This window comes from Mesoplodon mirus, assembly GCF_964341445.2.
Source record: "Mesoplodon mirus genome assembly, chromosome: 3".
Taxonomy (NCBI): Eukaryota; Metazoa; Chordata; class Mammalia; order Artiodactyla; family Ziphiidae; genus Mesoplodon; species Mesoplodon mirus.
In genome coordinates, this window is record NC_138978.1 from 120,022,633 (window position 1) to 120,041,320 (window position 18,688).

General features: G+C 38.3%; 1 protein-coding gene across 5 annotated transcripts; it reads right to left on the reverse strand.

Moving 5' to 3' along the window:
- Window positions 1-113: 113 nt before the first annotated feature.
- On the reverse strand, window positions 114-16,409 carry KHDC4 (KH domain containing 4, pre-mRNA splicing factor). 5 transcript variants are annotated; one of them, XM_082614971.1, is made up of 15 exons: window positions 16,246-16,409; window positions 15,524-15,740; window positions 12,580-12,708; window positions 12,147-12,226; window positions 10,559-10,611; window positions 10,144-10,307; window positions 9,164-9,375; window positions 8,552-8,612; window positions 7,005-7,062; window positions 6,510-6,763; window positions 4,598-4,765; window positions 3,563-3,675; window positions 2,288-2,379; window positions 1,266-1,369; window positions 114-325 (listed from the first exon to the last, which is right to left on the reverse strand). In XM_082614971.1, exons 1-15 carry the CDS (start codon window positions 16,281-16,283, stop codon window positions 290-292), a joined length of 1,779 nt encoding a protein of 592 aa, XP_082471097.1. In that variant the 5' UTR covers window positions 16,284-16,409; the 3' UTR covers window positions 114-289. The 5 variants fall into 5 exon arrangements, 4 of the variants coding, with proteins under 4 accessions (XP_082471097.1, XP_082471096.1, XP_082471095.1 ...); XM_082614970.1 differs by having other exon boundaries at window positions 114-1,360; XM_082614969.1 differs by having other exon boundaries at window positions 114-1,369; window positions 16,246-16,408.
- Between the last annotated feature and the right edge of the window lie 2,279 nt (window positions 16,410-18,688).

Genomic DNA, 18,688 nt, shown 5'->3' on the forward strand with positions numbered 1-18,688 from the left:
CACGTATGTATTTTTCTGATGGGGTTATGATATCATTATGCTATGAGTAAAAAAGTTTATGGATTTTAGCGTATGGATGGGTTGTAGAAGAAAGAACAGAGAAACCACAAGCAGAATATTTATACATTTATTTATAATGAAATTATGGTCTAAATATTTACAACATATAGGAAACCAGAGGATACGTTTATACAAAGCCAGCCTGCAAAGTATTCAAATGTGCAAAAATGACAGTTCGGTATCTCAAACTACTCCTGGTTCAGCAGACTAGCTCCTTCACTTTCACACATCAATATTTGATACAAAAAAGTTCTTTTGGCAAAACCTGTAATGCCAAGAAAAAGGACAAGTTGCAATTTCAGTCACTAAGTCCACCATTCTATTGCAAGCAGTCAAATCTCTCTATTTTAGCTGCAACCAGTTCTGAGAGAGACAGACCCCTGGGTTTCATTTCTGTGATGAGTTCTGACCAACTTTTGATCAAGTAGTTGTCTCTGGCCCAGCTGAAGACAATGAGCTTAGATGGGCAATAAAAACAGCAACGGCTATCTGAGACAAGAGTGCCTGAAGGTGCCAGCTTTGGATCATCCCAATGGAAAAAAAAACCTTCACTATCCCAGGATCCAGCTATATCCAACAGTTTTAAATTAGTAAAACCACATTTTCCAAAACAAAGAATCCAAAAATGAAACAGGGATGAGGAGGTTCTTAGATTTAAGTACTGAAAGGATGGATGGTCTTAAAATCATTTCCCCACTAATAAATAGTAAGGCTTTGTATGTAACCAGTTATTATCAAAATTCATCAAACAGTAGTAAAATACAAATAAAACTTGCTTTACGTCAGAATAGGGGCTATTCATTTGGAAAAGGCTGGACCAGGTAAAGGGTATACTGGAATGACCCTGTTGAACAAGCACATTTCACCAACTGTTAAAAAGCTTCTGAGACAAATTTATGATTCTAAGTAAATTTTAACAGATGCTATGCCACGGCAGAAATAAGGATCTTTTAAAAAGAATGGAACCCCTTTAAGAAAGGGGACACTCATCTCTGACTTCTGCAAAGGTCCAAGATGGTTCCCAGTACAGGCCCCAGAGTCTTGTTAAATCAAATGCATGCATTATTGCTAAAGAGTCACTGAGGCTCAAAACTCTGCTCCACTGTTGCCTATGGAGCCATCCAGAATGGCATCTGTTGTTTAGCTCGTGGTTGTGATGAAGGGTACTGATATCCCAAACTCCAGCCCTGTGGAAAACTACTTGCATTTTTATGACCTCCGTGTTCCTCCTCTTCGTCAGATGAATCTGCAGCATAAGCCACCAAGCCAAATCCCTTCTCTGTAGTTTTCATCTTCTTGACTGGATAATCTAGAAGAGAGAAAAACCCCAACCCCATTCCCCGCCAAGAAAAAAAAAAAAAAAAGATAATACCATAAATTCGTTAATTAAAAAAAAGATGTTAATTGTAAGTGGTTAATTGGACACCATTTTGAGGTCACAGGGTCAATGGTCACCCAAAAACGTTGAAGATCACACGAAAAACAGCACCAGCATCAGCAAATGTGAATCCACCAGAACCATGTAAGAAAGCAGAGAAAGAAAAAAGAAACACACACACACACACAAAAAAAAAAAAAAAAAAAGAAAAAAGAAAAAAAAAGGAAAGTTAGCAAGTGAGTCTCTGGAGGCTGATATTTCACCTTTTAAAGAGTTAAAAGAAAAGAAGAAAAGAAAAAAAATGTATTTTCTTCTGTTCATTTTTATTATGACTACAGGCGAAGAACAAAAATAATCCCATTTATGGACCTCTCCAGGATTTAGTTCTGGGATACTAAGAAGCAACATTTTTAAAAACAGCCACTGGCTGACCATTCCCAACCAATAAATAGAGCTATAAGGGGAGATGTGGCTCAGCTCCCAACACAAAGAAAAATCTTTAAGTCTGTATCAGATTATCTCCAGGTATTCAAAACAACAAAGGCAACAAAATTTTGAAATGACCTACCAATCATTACTTTTTCCTAGGGTTTTAATGTCACTGATGCTATGTATAAAATATAAGTCGACTGACTCTTTTCTAGACACACGTCGGTTGAAAATAAAAGGCTGTGTAACTATATGCTGTCCTTATAAATAAAAAAAAAAGTATTCTCATTAGCCAGTAGATTACAGAGGTTGGATTAAACATCTGAATGAGTCACACCTGAATGAACATCAGGTTAGAAAACCAATAGTTTAAGACCAGTCTTAGCCATTCCCTTGTTCCCCCAGCTACACCTTACTCACCATGACTCCCTGTTAAAGTCCCAGACCCATTCCTTTCATCAGACTCTGTTTTTATTCCAGTCACTGGAAAGGCTGGTGGAGGCATCAACTGCCTGTTAAAAGAAAAAGTTAAATAATTTTTCAGACAAATTCAAACAATTTCAACATCTCCAGTAGATAAGAAGTAGAATAACAATATAGTCTGCAGATAATCTTTCAAGTTCAGTTTAACCATTAACTTCAACCCTTTCCACCTGACTCCCCTACTCTTCAAGCTGTTATCAAGTTGTAAGATTAGGAAATTCCCTAAGATCTCGCAAGCCGAGCAGTGCGGCCAAAAAAAAAAAAAAAAAAAAGTAAGATTATAAGGATATAATAGAATGAATGAAATATATGAATGAAATAGATACAACAGGGAACTATATTTAATATTATGTAATAACCTATAAGGGAAAAGAATCTGAAAAAAAAATAGGTATGTAGGTATACACAACTGAATCACTTTGCTGTACACCTGAAATTAACACAACATTGTAAATCAACTACACTTCAAAAAAACCAAAAAAGTCAAAATAAAGAAGAAAAAAAAGTGAGATCTTTCCAATGCAAATTATCTTTGTCATGACCTGAAAGTAGTTGTCTTAACTGTTTGGTTTGTATGGATATGCCTTTGTATACTTTCAATTACATGTAAAACATGGTTTATCCATTAATGGAATTTGCCAGTCACACTACATATTTCTAGGCAGTTTATAAAATGATGCACCAAGAATTAAAGTATGATATTCTCACTTAAGAAATGAAAAAAAATAGATATAACAGAATGAATGAATAAGACAGAATGAACTGCTGTGATAAGTCAGCTCCATCTTAGGAAGGCTAACGTAATATAGGAAAGGAGAATTCAAGCACTGGATGGCAGGCTGGACTCCCATTCAAGCACCTGCATCAGTGATATTCTATGATTCTAAGTAGCAAAAATGGTGTAATACTTCTTTTACTGTCTATCCTTAGGAAAGCGTCTAAGACTCAGACAATAAAAGTAAAAGGAAGACAGGTGAATAATCAAATACTGAATCATTCAAGGCTGAGTATAACTGCTTCTAAGACTGTGTAAGAGATATCATATTTTCCATTACTGCATCAATTACAACAAACAGGAACTTGTTTGATCCAAATGATTTCATTCCAGTTTCAGAACACAGAAGCTCATAGCAACAATCATTATTCACATTAATAGTACAAAAAAATGACACCTGAATGTATTCATATATAATTATGTTACAACCAACTTACCTGTCCCTCTCTCGCTCTTTGCCTGAGGAACTTGCCGGCTTCGATCCTGCACCTTCAATCTCATTCTGACCGGAGAAGCCTGTACCTAAATTAGTCATATGAATGGGTCCATGCTATGAGCAGAAAAATACAGTGGCATTAGCAAATCTACAACTGCTGTATTGACTTTAGCTCCTTAATGTAACTGTCAAGTGCCTCATCTTTCTGATAAATTGCAGTAAGCTGCACTACATAGCTCTTTGGGATTTGGAGTGTTACTATAGTTTGAGTAGAGGCTGTTATTTTTCTCTGTAGGACTTGGTTAGGGATGTTGTGATTCACTATGCTATGTCTGTTTTCAACTATCTATGACTTAACTGGTTTGTATAAATCTAGTTATAAACTACAAAAATGCTCCAAAGTTTGTTTCAAAGAATGCTTCAAGGATTCTGGCAAAAAGGTGCTTCTCCTGATAAAACAAAATTGCACCGAAATTATATATTTTAATAATCTTAAAAAAACTCATTAGTGAATGACTGAGTTTATAATTACGTACATGCACAGAATCACTGCATTCCTGGCTATCTTTTTTTAGGGGTGTAGGAATGGAGAAAGACATCATCCTCTTTTTTAGGAGGGAAAAAGAGAACACTAAGTTGAAAGCCAAGGTTTTAAATATAAACCATATATTGGTAGAATAACAGTTCTTCCCTACACGTTTCACTACAAGCTATCAGAGGCGTTTAAGAGTCTGCTGTATAAAGAGGAAGTGCAGAATTCTACAGAACTTCCAGATGCTAGTCATAGGAGACTTCTCTCTAGGCGGAGAGCTTTGTACTCTCTTATCACACTGAACCCAAAGACAAAACCCACCCAAAGGGAATCACTCTTGCTTTAAATTAATCCCCAAGGATAAATACCTAATCTAAATGGATTCCAGAAAGCAGAAATCCCAGTACTGGGAGGACAGTGGATACAGATGTGAATTTATCTTTCTTTAAAGGGAGAATACAGTAAGATAAGATGAGGAAAGTAAAACAGGATATTTTATTTAACCTGGTATCCAAGAAGTCCAGATTCTCGTTCATCTGGTAGCTCCTCTGTGAATCGCCTCTTCTGTGCCTGAGGTTGACTTGGGAGTGGGGGCTGGGGCGGGGGCGGGGGGCCAGCAGGCAAGGCAGTTTTGACAGGAGCAGCAGGAATAAAAGGCCCACTCATCGGACTCTAGGACCAAAACAAACCAAGGAGGAAAAAAGTGTGAGAATGTCCAACTAACAAATAACTAAAGAATGATTAAAATATACTTTAATGTTCAGTATGTTTCATATGAATCCTTCATCTTCTGGTCCTAAGTTTCCTTCATGTATAATGTGGTAACAGTATCACCTAGTCTTCCTACCTTCATGGTAGGAAAACATGAAATTGACAAACTCGATAGCACTTTGAACTCTCAGGAAAAACCTGATGCACATTTTGGCCATTAGGAGCAAACATGATCATTAACAAACAATAGATACTCCAGCCACTTACTTAGTTCAGAAGTTCTCAAACAAGAACATTCTCTTATTTAAAGCCCTTTAATCAATGTGATTAGCTCTTTCTGGATCATAAATGCTGCTAATGCTTGTGGCAAAGGCAACTTCATCTATCATTTCCATGGGTAAGTTGTTATGTCAAGAGCAAGTCTAATGTTTTAAGAGGTTGTTCCCAAAAGGAAAAGATAGATATATTAGAGAAAACAGGCACTTCTAAAAGGAAAACTCTCATTAATAACAGCTAATATTTATTGACTGCTTCCTTAATCCTTGCGACTCTTTGAGATATGATCATTATGTCCATTTTGCATATAAGGAAAACCAAAGCCTGGATAGACTAAGTTCTATCCCAAGATCACATAGCTCAAAAATGGGGAAGCATCACGGACCCTGCAAGTCTATCTCTAAACCCCAACTCTTACCCACTTTGCCATACCGCTTCCTAATTACAAAAGGATGTGGCTCAAAGCTGCAGAACTATAGCTATGCCTAAATATAAAAGTCATAAAATAATTATGACTAGGGGACCACAAACAGAAGTGAGTTCGTAAGCCCATTTTTGGTTCCACACTGTACAACCCCCTTCAGTGCTCACAGCCCACTGGTAAGGAGGCTGGGCAATGGTTTGAGGCTGCAATTTACTCTGGCATGGGTACACTATGAGAGGCCCACAGAGGACCCGTCATAAATCCATTACCATGCTTCCATTAGTCTCTCCCCTGCCTCTAAGAAGGACTGTACATAATCTAGATGAGCTGGCTACTGACTCTTTTCCTAAAATTCTAGTTTCTTACCTAGCTTAAGAAATATATACCAGCATTTATAATCCTTGAGTTTGGAAAGTACATTATCTCTTGGCCTAGGAACACCTGTATATGGTATAATATTTCTTCTAAGATGAGTAAATCAGTTCCAATCATTTAGATGAGTGCAGTACGCCAGCCTTTCTCCATGAGAACTTTCCTAACACTGCAAGGCCAGGGACAGGCAAAGTATGGTTCTGGCCTACCTATTTCTGTAAATCAAGTTTTATTGGAACCCAGCCATGCTCATTCATTTGGTATTGTCTGCGGCGGCTTTTGCGCTACAGCAACAAGAGTGCAATAGTTATGACAGAGACTGTATGATCCACAAAGCCTAAAATATTTACCATCTAGCCCTTCATAGAAAGCTTGGCATCTCTTGCTCTAAAGTTGTATTTGGTGGCAAGAGTTATGAAACTGACTGCAAGCTTTAGGATGAATACACACATGTACACACTACTCCAAAGTATTCAGGTAGTTTGGTGGTAGGAACACAGGAAAAAGACAATAGGTAAAAAAAATACGTCACATTCCATATTACTTCTAAATAATACCACCAGCTTTCCACCCGCTCCCTGCCCCAATTTTTCCTAATTCAACGGTCTCAGGTATCATATCCTGGCATCCTACCTGTCCAGTGCTAGCTGGAGGCTGCACTTGTGTTATCGGGTATTGTGTTGGCACAGGTGGAACTCCAGTAGGTAATGCTGGCAAGACTCCAGGTGCCAAAGAAACAGCTGGTGGCACTATGCTTGGTACTCCGTAGGGAGGTTGAACTGGCTGCTGAGGAGGGGGAACAACAGGGTAACCAGACTGATAGCCATTGGATGGATAATATGGTGGCTGAGGAGGGACACTACTTATAGCAGAGGGTTGTGTATAGCCTGAGGGGGAAGAAAAAAAGTGTTTAATCAGCTGCAGCAGAATGAGACATTTTCGCTGAATATTAAACTTAATCTCTAGGGAAGAAAACTACTGAGGCACAAATGGCTTTCCAAATTACCCTGAGTTAAAGGGAACATTATTAGTGCCCTGGCACAGTTAATCTAGCCTCAAGTATTGTATTTTATACATCAATATCACTAGCAAAATATTTTTTAGTTAAACACTTCAAGACATACACACCTGGTAAAGGTACAGCAGTATTAATCTGATTCACAAATCTAGAGTATTCAGCATGAACCTGAAAGTGAAGGGAAAACAAATCAATATGGAACAGACCCAATTCACTGAGTATGTATAAGGATATATAATTCTAAGATCAAAGCAATTAGGAATTAAAACATTTCCACTGATGTTTCAATCAAATTTAGACTTGTTTAATCTAAATTTTAATAAGGCACACCTATAAATTATTAAGCCAGGTTTTGGGAAGCAGGGGCATGGACATCAGGAGCATCCTAACTCCCCCCCTCCCACAAACTGACACAATTCTGGGGTACAAAATAAATTCAGAGAGCCACAGAAATTAAGCAGTTAGGAAATTTTTAAGTTGTCTGTATAACTGTAGAGAAGTAATTCATTCTTTTATTTACTGGGTAATTTGCCCTCAAGGAGCTCATGGTTTAATGAAGGTTTAGTACTTCCCCTGTCCAGTTCTTTATTATAAGCATCTAAGTCCAACTTCAAGTGGCAACAAAGAAAAAGAAGGGGAATGGTCAAGGAAGTTATATGGTACAAGGGTTGGTAAATCAGGTTACCTCACAAAAGCAAAGAAAACAATAGCTTCTTCCCAAAAAGCTTAATACCAAATAACACAAGGTTGAACATATTCAACCACCAAACCTGATTTCCTATAGGTGCTATAAAAACAGCCCTATGGTTTAACTTCTGGTTATTTGATTATAGAATAAAAAGAATTGATAATTAAATCAATTATCCCAAAGGCATTGCTAATTGGTTTTAAATTATTATAGCTCCACCCTTACTTTAGCTAAAGCTACTATTAAATTTGGAATGTGCATCATAAACAACTTGACCGGGACTAATAGTAGTATTTAAGTAACTGACAACAATGAGATTTTATGACACTATATACTAGAAATTTCATACTGAAATAGCTCCTGAAGAAGAAATGCAAGCCAACTGTGACCCTGGCTAGGGGAGTTTGACTTCCTTACAGAGAATATTAGTTGCCAGAATAATGTAGAGGTGTGAATAGTGTTGTTCCCACCCACCACCAAATTCTTGTCTGCCCAGAACCTTGGAATACGACCTCAATTGGAAACAAGGTTTTGCAGATGGAGATCATTAAGATGCAGTCACACTGGATTAGGGTGGGCTCTAAAACCAATGACTGTTATTCTTACAAGAAGAGATAGACACAGAGATACAGGGAAGAAGGCCAGGTGAAGATGGAGGCAGAGTTATGCTGACACAAGGCAAAGAATGCTAAGGACTGCAGGTAATCATAAGAAGCTAGCAGAGAGGAATGGGATGGATTCTCCCTCAGAGCCTCCAGAAGGAACCAACCCTGCCCACACCTTGATTTTGGACTTCTGGCTTCCTGAACTATAAGAGAATAAATGTCTGTTGTTTTCAGTCACCCAGTTTGTGGTAATTTGATATGGCAGGCCTAGGAAACTAATACAGGTAGAAAAATAGCTAAGACACACAGTCCAAAATGGCAGTAGATCTCCTAGATGAGTTTCAGACAGATAAATATAACTCACTGTTTGCAAGAGATTCTCACAGAGCTTCTTGGCAGCAGCCAGGCCTTCTGGTTTGGGATGACTGCAAAGACATAAGAACCAAGAAATGTGAAGGGGAGAAAAAGAAAAGATACAGAATTCTGCTTCCACTCTGTATGCTGTTTCATAAATGTAATATATTCAATATAGTACAAATCTAAGTTTCCAAAAATCACGAAATAGGAACACAAAAATTAAGTCATTTAAGCCCTTTAAGATATAACTAATATCGTTACTCAAATGTTATTGGTCTCCTTCTTGATATAAAGAAAAGATATTTGAAGGTCATTAAAATTACTATAAGATGTATTAATACTCTCATAGGTTTAAATGAAAGTTATTTTAGGCTTATCATAGCTCATTTTATGATCACAGACCCTTATAAAACCCAAGGATTTGAATACTAAAAAAACCCAACCCCACCTCTTAATTCAGTTTTTATTAACTAATTACAAAGTGATTACTGCTATATTTACTTAAGTTCCTTATGTTACTACTTATTAAGCCCATTTTCTCTTGCTCCTTTTGAATCATTCCTGCCTGTACTGATCAGCTGACAAGTATCCAAATATCTTCAGCCCTATCCATCCATACCTGATGTAAATGTACATAGGTTCAAAAGCTTCTCGGCCAGATGCTGGCTCAATGCAGCCTGAACCTTTCCCTCGCAGGAAGACTTTGGCACCCGTTTCAATCTGAATGTGCTGCAAATAGGAGCAGCCTGGACCTTCCACTTTCTCCTTGACGTTAAAAGTGGGCACAGCATGTTCTAGACCCACGAATAATTTATCTTGAACATAATGCATCTGCAGAAGAATAGAATACCTCAAATTAAACAGAGAATACATAATTAAAACCTAATATTGAAAATTATTATGCAAAATACTTTAATCCTCCAGATACTTTCAATCACTTCCAGAATAAACACCCCCTTATAATTTCTACCATGAGCCTAAAAAATAAACCCTATCAAGTAGCTTAATTTAAATGCAAACTACATATTCCATGTATATACCTACAACATTAACACCTTACTCTGTTCAGTGAAATCTGTTTAAGCGGTGAAAACCCAAGATTCAATACTGAGTAAGCACACCTACTTACCCCAACTGATGTAAGTTAACAAGGAACAGCAAAGACAGTCTACCGTAAAACTGGAGTAAAATGTTGGGTAGTACAGTCAGCCCTATGATGTTCTCCAATAAGGGCTGCTCTCTCCAACCCTTTTTTCTAGGAGGATTGTATCAGCAGAGTCTTGCTTCATCAGACTCCGCCTTCTTAGTCCTCCAGTTGCCATCAAGTTTACAAATTTAAATCAAACCACTAACTTCAAAATGTACAACGTGTGTACTCTTTGATCTATCAATCCCTTTTCTAGAATGTGTCAGTATAAAGAGATATGTATTCAGATGTTCACTACCTCTCAGAAACCTAAATGTTCCATTAATAGGATATCAATGGCGGTAACTTTCAGATTGGAATTTCAGGTTTTTCTTCATACTTTCTGTAGTATTTGGCATATATCAATTTTACAGAAATGACAATGCTGATAATGATCTCTCCACAAAACATACCCCTGACTGGAAAGGAGGCTTCTGGCTAACAGCTGGAGACAGCTGTGCAATGGGCGCTGGCTGGTGATAGACAGTGACTGTCGCACCATTAAAGGTTGGACTTGTCCCTGTTGCAGCTTTGACCACCCCATTGGTAATAATTTCTTTGATTCGGTTTACAGCTCCTAGGGAAAAACACAGATAGTAAGATACTACGCTAAAGAAATGAACGAACTGACTAGTATCCAATGGTAAACACAGGCCAATGCTCAATTACTCCTGTTTTAATCCGTTTTATAGATTCCCCAAGCACATTCATGACTAGTTCATAAAGAAGAGTTAGAACAGCCATCAAGAACAAATAGTTTGCCAACTTATTACGTATAATACTTTGCCCTTCACAAAAAACAGTAGGTGAGCCAAAAACATTACTTACTGTCCACTAATTCCCGTGTCTGGCCCTGAACATGAAGATATAATGGACGATCCCTATAAAGAGAAATATAAAATGATGATCCCAAACTGGTCACAAACAAAGGAGCCAAATGGGTCACCAAATCTAATTTGTAATGTTTCACAAAGTTTCCAAATAAGTAAAAGAGACTATATACACGAAAATGGCTGTTGCTAGTTAATTTCTAAGAACATGGTTTTACAGCTGGGGAATGAATAAACTTTGTTGGTTGCTTAAAGTTAATGGGCCCACACAGGGATCAAATATGCTCTTATGGGCTCATGAACATTAGTCTCCAGTCAACTGGATAACCCAATGTTTGAAAAGAGAATTCTTTTTTGTTGGCTGTCTAATTAAAGTTACAGACAAACGTGCTCTTGGCTATCCAAACTAATGAGACAAGAGTGATGGTGGCATATGGATACATTTCTTTAAAAGCTCGCACCTGGGACTTCCCTGGTGGCACAGTGGTTAAGAATCTGCCTGCCAATGCAGGGGACACAGGTTCGAGCCCTGGTCCAGGAAGATCCCACATGCCACGGAGCAACTAAGCCCGTGCGCCACAACTATTGAGCCTGTGAGCCACAACTACTGAGCCCACTTGCCACAACTACTGAAGCCCATGCGCCTAGAGCCCGTGCTCCGCAACAAGAGAAGCCACCGCAATGAGAAGCCCGTGCACCGCAATGAAGAGTAGCCCCCGTTCACCGCAACAAGAGAAAGCCGATGCACAGCAACAAAGAAAGCCGATGCACAGCAACAGCCAATCAATAATCAATCAATTTATAAAATAAATAAATAAGATTAAAATAAAGGCCCACACCCAACTGAGAAGACTCTTTAGATTCTAAATATAAAGTGGCTTAGATTCAGATTGTGATTATAATAATGAAGAAAGTGATCACTAACCATACAATTAATAAAAAGCAGTAGGTAAAATATAACCGTGTTTAAAGATTAAAAAGTTCAAAACAGCAACCCTCCATAAACAAAGTTAAAATATAGTCTTGGTTTGGGGTGGGGAGCAAATTTTGCCTCCTAATTATATTTAGTTTAAACCAATGTGAAAAAGGTTGCACTGCCTGAATACCGGCCCTCAAAAACTGAATAATGGAAGTAACGAAACTAAACTGAGATGAACCCTTTACATGGATAACCTACAACCTATAATCATCATAGAGGCAATAAGGAATTTGATAAAAGGATTTTTCTAAAAGGGAGATTATGACAAAGTAGGAACCCATTTGTTGGGGGAAATATTTCCATAGGAAAAAAGTTTAGAAACATATACATTAAACGTTAACAATTATTATCTTCTTTTACACTTTAGTGTAACTTATTTCCTCCAATAAAAGTATTAATTATGAAGTAAAAAACCAAAGAGCAAGAGGAAAGAAAATGCTGCTAACACTTACATCTGTTTGAGACGCCCCAAATTTTGCTATAAAGCACGTGTGTGTGTACAGCTTCTAACCAAACATATACACATATTGCCTACGAATGAAAAATATGAAGCTAATTTGAGTCCTATGTCCAACCTTTCCCCAAAGTACAGGATATGCATACACACCCTGGTCCTACTTTGGCCTTCTCCTCAGTTGTCATGAACCTCCCTCGAGTTGACACTGCAGCCCCACTAAGTCGGCTGATCTAAAAAGGAAACATTCTATTAAAAAGATGATGTGGCAACTGAATTCAATGACAGGTAGCAGGATAGATTTTCCCCATTAATTCACTCCACCAATAGGCAGGAATGAGTTCTCTCCTATTACCTGAAACTTTGATTCCATTGTTTCGTACTCAAACTAACCCAAGGAATTCACCCGTATGTTTCCTTACCTTCACTAAGAAGTTCTTCCACAGTTAAACCCAATCCTGACTTCGTAGACGATGACCCAAATCCACTAATAAAAATCTGACTCCTGTTTGTGTTTAAAGGCCTTGTTTATTCTGAAACTACATCCACCCACCACCTTCCCCAAAGAGGCCCGACATCTCCACACCTCATCTTGAGTCTGTCCTCGGGTCAGCAAGTTCCTACACGTGAGAGGCACATCATTGATCTCCACTTCAGCCACCACCAGGTCATCCTTGCTTTTATTACTAGTTAGGCCTTTGCCAGGGGCTTGAAGCTACAAAAAGAGAAATTAGATTAAAAAGTTTATATAATTAAATAAATACCTCTTTGTTGTCCAATTTGAAACTACCCTTTCCCAAGTGCCATCACCTCCTTACCGTTCCCTTTGCCTGCCTGCAAACACACTGGAAATACTCCTTGGTCATTCTTCATAAATGAAATAAAAAGCAAAAAAACCTCATAAAATGACATCAAGTACAGTCAATTTACTTGAAGGCCATCATCAGATTTCTCTGTAACCTTGGCCGTGTGTACATTTTTATGTCCATATAATTACAGAAATGTTATGGAATAGAAGCTGCAATCTCCAAAAGGAAAATTAAAGGGCCAAGTTATGATGCTTTACTGCTCAGTTAGATAGCTTAGCTACACGTGTAGTAAAATATAGGGCAGGGTAGAGTCCATGCACAACATGAGTCCAACAACTCATACATCTCATTTGTGTAATGGGAAGTTGCCTTTGTGCCAACGGTAGAGTCACAACACAACAAATTCAACTAATTCCATCCTTACAGTGACCTCAAATTGTATCTAATTCACATCCCTTTACTCTCTATTAAGGAAGAACAAAAGAGAATGAATGAAAAGCCGAGTAAGATCCTAAAACCTGATCTGTTTTCTCTCAATTTAAACTACAGACAAATCCACAAGATTGTAAATCAACTATATTTCAATAAAAAAAAAAAGGAAAAAAAAATGCTGTACAGCAGAAATTAGCCCAACACTGTAAATCAACTATACTTCAATTTAAAAAAAAAGAAAAAGAAAAAGAAACTACAGGGAATCCCCTGGTGGTCCAGTGATTAGGACTCCGTGCTCTCACTGATGAGGGCCCGGGTTCAATCCCTGGTTGGGGAACTAAGATCCCACAAGCTGTGCAGCACAGCCAAAAAAAATAATAATAAAATAAACTATAGGCAACTCCAGGTAGCTGGATCTGAGTGTTATCTGAAAAAATTTTAACCTCAAGATGGCCTTCCCCAACCTTTAGTTACCCTGGACAGCACAAGGAAGGTAAAATACAGATTATTTATTTGCTCATTAGGTACATTTTTTCAATGTGGAGGCAAACTAAACAAACTCAACAATATCTCTTTTCATTTGTTTAACCCCTTTCAGAATGCATTTACACATCTTATCTCACTGAATCTTTATGGCCACCTTTAAAGGTACATATCAGTGTTGTCCAACAGAACTTTCTGTTTCTACTTGCCAGTCTGATATGGGTGCCACTACCCACATGTCTATCGAGCACTTGAAATGTGGCTAACGTGACCAAGGAACTAAATCTTAAAATTTACAACCAGTAACTGGGGATTCTGGGTATCAAACCTAGGAATTCTGATTCCAAATCCAATATTTATGCACCATGCTGCCTCCTGCTGAGTTCAATTACCATTTTAGAGCTTACTTTTTAGAGAAAAAAATGAGTCTAAATGATTAACATCTGTATTAAGAATTTTAACATTCAAGTATCCATCCTGTCAGTGTGCTTTTAGTATTTCCTTCTAGACCTTAGAAAGAGACAATTGACTCACACGATCTTTTCAAACCATAAAAATACAATGAATAACAAACTTCCGATTCACTAAAAGTTTTCACCAAATCCACAGAACTTGAACATTAAAGCATCCATACAGGTGCCTACTGATAAACGATGTTGATGTTATCTACTGATAAACTGGAAGGCTGATGAATTGCATTTTCTTTCTTTTTTTCCCCCCAGCTTTATTGAGGCACAACTGACAAAAACAGTATACGTTTAAAGTGTACAACTTTGTCTTGATATATGTATACAATGTGAAATAATCACCACAAACATACTAATTAACATATCCATCACTTCACATGAATTGCATTTTCAAACACAGAACTCATCTCTTCCCAGGTACCATGGAAAGCAATTTTAATTTAAGCCAAAAGAATTTTTTTCAAAGTATAACTACAGTGGAATGGGCTGTCTTGGAACACACTTAATTCTCCAACTCCAGAGGCTTTCAAACAAAAGCTAAACACCCAATTGTCCAAGGTGACTCTGAAGTCAGACATCTGTGCCTACCATTTACAGATCTAGGACAGTTGCTTTCTATTCATGAACCTAATTTTCCTTATCTATAAAGTGGTGACGATAATCCATTCCATAAAATTGTTGTAAGGATTTTTTAAGTGCAAAGCATGCATTCTAGCAATATAAGCGGAACTGTATTATTCTTCCTGTAGAAAGATTCTTGCATTCTATGGCAAGGTAAATTAAAGGCTTCAAAGTTCAGATCCATTCTAGTTGTAAGATTCTAATTATAACAGGGATTTTATAAAATGACCAAATAATTTCCTCAATTTGTACGAAAACAGCAAAACAACCCATATATAAATTACTCATTTTAGTTCATGTTTAACTGCACTTCAGTTAGGCAGTCATGAGAAATCTGTATCTACAGCTTCTAATTAGACACGACATTTTAAAGCTCACATGATTTACCTGAATTTCTCTCTTGACTTCAGGAAAAATGTGTATGTTATCAAAAAACATATTACATCATTGCTTTAGATGACTATATAGAACTTAAGCTGAACTACGTGAACATAGACAAAACAAGCTTTTTGGTCCATAAATGTAATCAGCCCAATCAAAATTGTCTCCTAAAAACAAATGACAAGATATCATCAAATATGTTCCAAAACTAAGTAATCTTTAAATTACTGTATCGCTGTTTTCTCCTTCCATAAACGCAAATTATTGGGAGATTACAAGATTACAAAATAACCCCCATTAAAATTGCAATTAGCAGAATCCCCTGAACTTCAAATACCTTCTCAGCAGCATTCTGAGTTGGTTTCAGCTTTCCTTTGGCCATAAGCATGGCATTGATCTTGGCAGCCACAGCAGCAGCAGCATCCAAGGCTCCAGAGGGAGCAGCGGTGGAGCCCCCAGGGCTTCCCCCACCGCTGGTAACCTCCCCACCTGGGGTCGCTGGTGGCAGAAAGAGAAGGGGGGCTGGAGCTGGTTGGTCCCATTTGCTGCGGCGCCTACGGAAGTAAAAGGAAAATATTGGGCTCCACCAAAGCTTTCATTTATATTTTTCTCCCCTTACTACGCCTTAGCATCCCATTTCCCCTCTATCATGTTCCCTTTGCAACTTCGAATCTTCTATCAGAGCTGAAATTACCATCTCTCCTTAAATAGACAACTATTGCAACATTTTCCCAAATACTTCTTTCAACCTTTTCCCAGGGTCTCCTTCCTTTCTATTCCGTCGTCCCTATCAAAAGATTCCACTCTGTCCTATACGCCCTCGTTTTCGCCTTCCCCTTGTCTAGTCCTTCCCGAAGTCCCTGCTTTCCTCCTCTCTCTGATCCCCGCTGGCCTTTTCCAGGGGCCCCGGGCCTGCTCATCACCCTTCTCAAGAGTCCGGCCCTCCAATATGTACACTTCCCAACTAAGCGCCCCTCTACCCATACACGGCTTCCCATGATCCCTCCGCCTCTCCTACGCCCCATGCTCGCTGCGATGCCCTCTCCCGCGGAGCTTTACCCGCCAGCTCCAGGATGTGTCGCGCTCCCCGCGGACATGGCGACCGGCTCTGATCAACCACCCGCCAACTACTCCGCTACCACCTTTCCGTCACTTCCGCCCCAACGCCCTTACGCAAAACCTCTTCCGATCGTGAGGAAAAGCGGTTCCGTTGTAAATGTCTATTCCGATTGGACTCTTGTTGATTTCAAGGCGTCTGGCGTTCTGTGAGAAAGGGTGTGACCTTCCTGCTTGCGCCTTGCCCTTGAAAAAGATGGCTGCTAAATCTCGTACTAAGGAGGAATTGGGGCAAGGAGAATCCATCTTTGTTGTGGGCAAATTGGTAGCCTAGAAGACAATACGCATGAGTCAGAGAATTAAACAGGTTTTCCTGTTTAATTTTCAGTCACATTCGTGTGGAGGCCCAGCCTCTTGCCTGGGAGAACGCTTTCCCACGAGTTTTTCGAACTTCACGTTTCAGTTACCTGTTTAGGAAAAAGGAAACGATTCGTCCCAAAGGTCATTCGAAGAATTTCTCTTTTTTTTTTTCATTTCTATGCGCCTAGCGCTGTTTTAAGAGCAGGGCATATAAAGACGAACAAGCCGCGGGTCCTGCCTTTCTGGCAGTTACAATGTGGCGGGGTAGGCCTGCGGGTAAATACATGGAACAGGGTTGTAAAATAAGCAGAGGTGGAGAAGATATAGTGCTCAACTTGGAGCTTATACGCAGGTATTTGAAAGAAACGGAAGTTAAACGTGCGGGTGAGGGCTGGAGAAATGATCCAGCATAGGTTATGAAACACGGTTTTCCGGGTTTCTGCCTACTTATGGTTGAACTGTCCGAGAGTGGGGCGGGAACCGGAAAGCCCTTGGATGCAATCTGAGTTGATTCTGAAAGCCAGAGATTTCCAACATGCAGGGTATCTTGGAGCAGCAAGGAGTCTCTAGACTGAATAATAGAATACAATGCTATTTTTCAAATAAGTACATTCTGATAGGATTAACAGAATACAAATTCATTTAAAAGCCAAGTTTATAGTGTTTTCCCGTCAGCATTTTATAAATAAATGTCCCTTCCATACAAACGCCACCTTTATCGTATATGAAATTATATATATAATATTTCTGCATTCTTTTCTATTGCATGAATCTACTTTTTCCTTTGCTGTAATGCTTTTGTAACAATAATTTTACACCTACTTTAATATCTGTTAGGGCAAGTGGATACACCTACATTTCTTTGCTTATTCTGACAGGTGTATTTTTACAAATAAATTTCAGATTAAAAAACGTTTTCCCTTCGTGTTGTCTCCCCAAAGTACAGTGTTGTTGGGATTATGACAAAAATTACATTGTGTTTATTTTTTTCCTTTTTTAAAAAAAATTGAGCTATAATTCACATACCGTAAAAATTTACTCTTTTTAAAAGGGTATCTTACAGGTACAGTTCATTGGTTTTTAGTGTATTTACAAAGTTGTACAAGTATCACCATGATCTAATTCCAGGTCATTTTCATCACCCCAAAAGCAACTCTGCTCCCGTTAGCAGTCACTTCCCATTTTCCCCTCCCGCCGGCCACCAGGCACCACTAATCTACTTTCTGTTTCTGTGGATTTGCCTATTCTGGACAGTTCATGTAAATGGAATCACAATATGTGACCTTTTGTGTCTGGCTTCTTTCACTTAACATAATGTTCTCAAGGTTCATCCATGTTGTAGCAAGTATCAGTACTTCATTCCTTTTTATGGTCAAATAATATTCTATTGTATGGATATACTACAATTTGTTTATTCACTCACCTGTTTATAGATACTCGCCATTTCTTTATCTCCTTTGGAGAAATGCCTACTCAAATCCTTTGCCCATTTTAAAATTGGGTTATTTATCTTTTTATTGTTAAATTGTAAGAGTTCATTATTTATTATGAATCCAAGTCCCTTAAGATATATGACTTGCAAACATTTTCTCCCATTCTGTGGGTTGTCTTTTCACTTTTTTTTTTTTTAATTTTGTTTTTTGGCCGCACAGCACGTGGGATCTTAGTTCCCTGACCAGAGATCGAACCCTCACCCCCTGTATTGGCAGCATGGAGTCTTAACCACTGGACCTCCAGGGAAGTCCCCCTTTTCACTTTCTTGATGGTGTCCTTTGAAGCATAAACGTTTTTTAATTTTGATGAAGCATTATAGGTTAATACAAGATATTGAATATAGTTCCCTGTGCTATACAGTAAATCCTTTTTGTTTATGCATTTTCTTTATTTTTAAACTTGGGAAGTATTGACAAGTTCACAAGATTCTTCCCACCCAGGAATGTGGTATGATTTTCCATTTTTTGGAGTCTTCTGTTATGCCCTTCAGTAAGTCTTACAGTGTTTTTCTTCTGGATTTTGGTTCCTTTCTTTTTGAATATATTCATAGGTATTTAAAATTTTTTTTTTTTTTTTTTTTTTAAGATGTTGG

Excerpts from the sequence above, each read along its gene's own strand:
- KHDC4 (XM_082614969.1), bottom strand. The coding sequence starts at position 16,283 with ATGTCCGCGGGGAGCGCGACACATCCTGGAGCTGGCGG. Across the intron at positions 12,709-15,523 it reads CTCAGAATGCTGCTGAGAAG|CTTCAAGCCCCTGGCAAAGG; the intron begins GTATTTGAAGTT and ends CTCTTTTTGTAG. Across the intron at positions 6,764-7,004 it reads TACTGCTGTACCTTTACCAG|GCTATACACAACCCTCTGCT; the intron begins GTGTGTATGTCT and ends CTTCCCCCTCAG.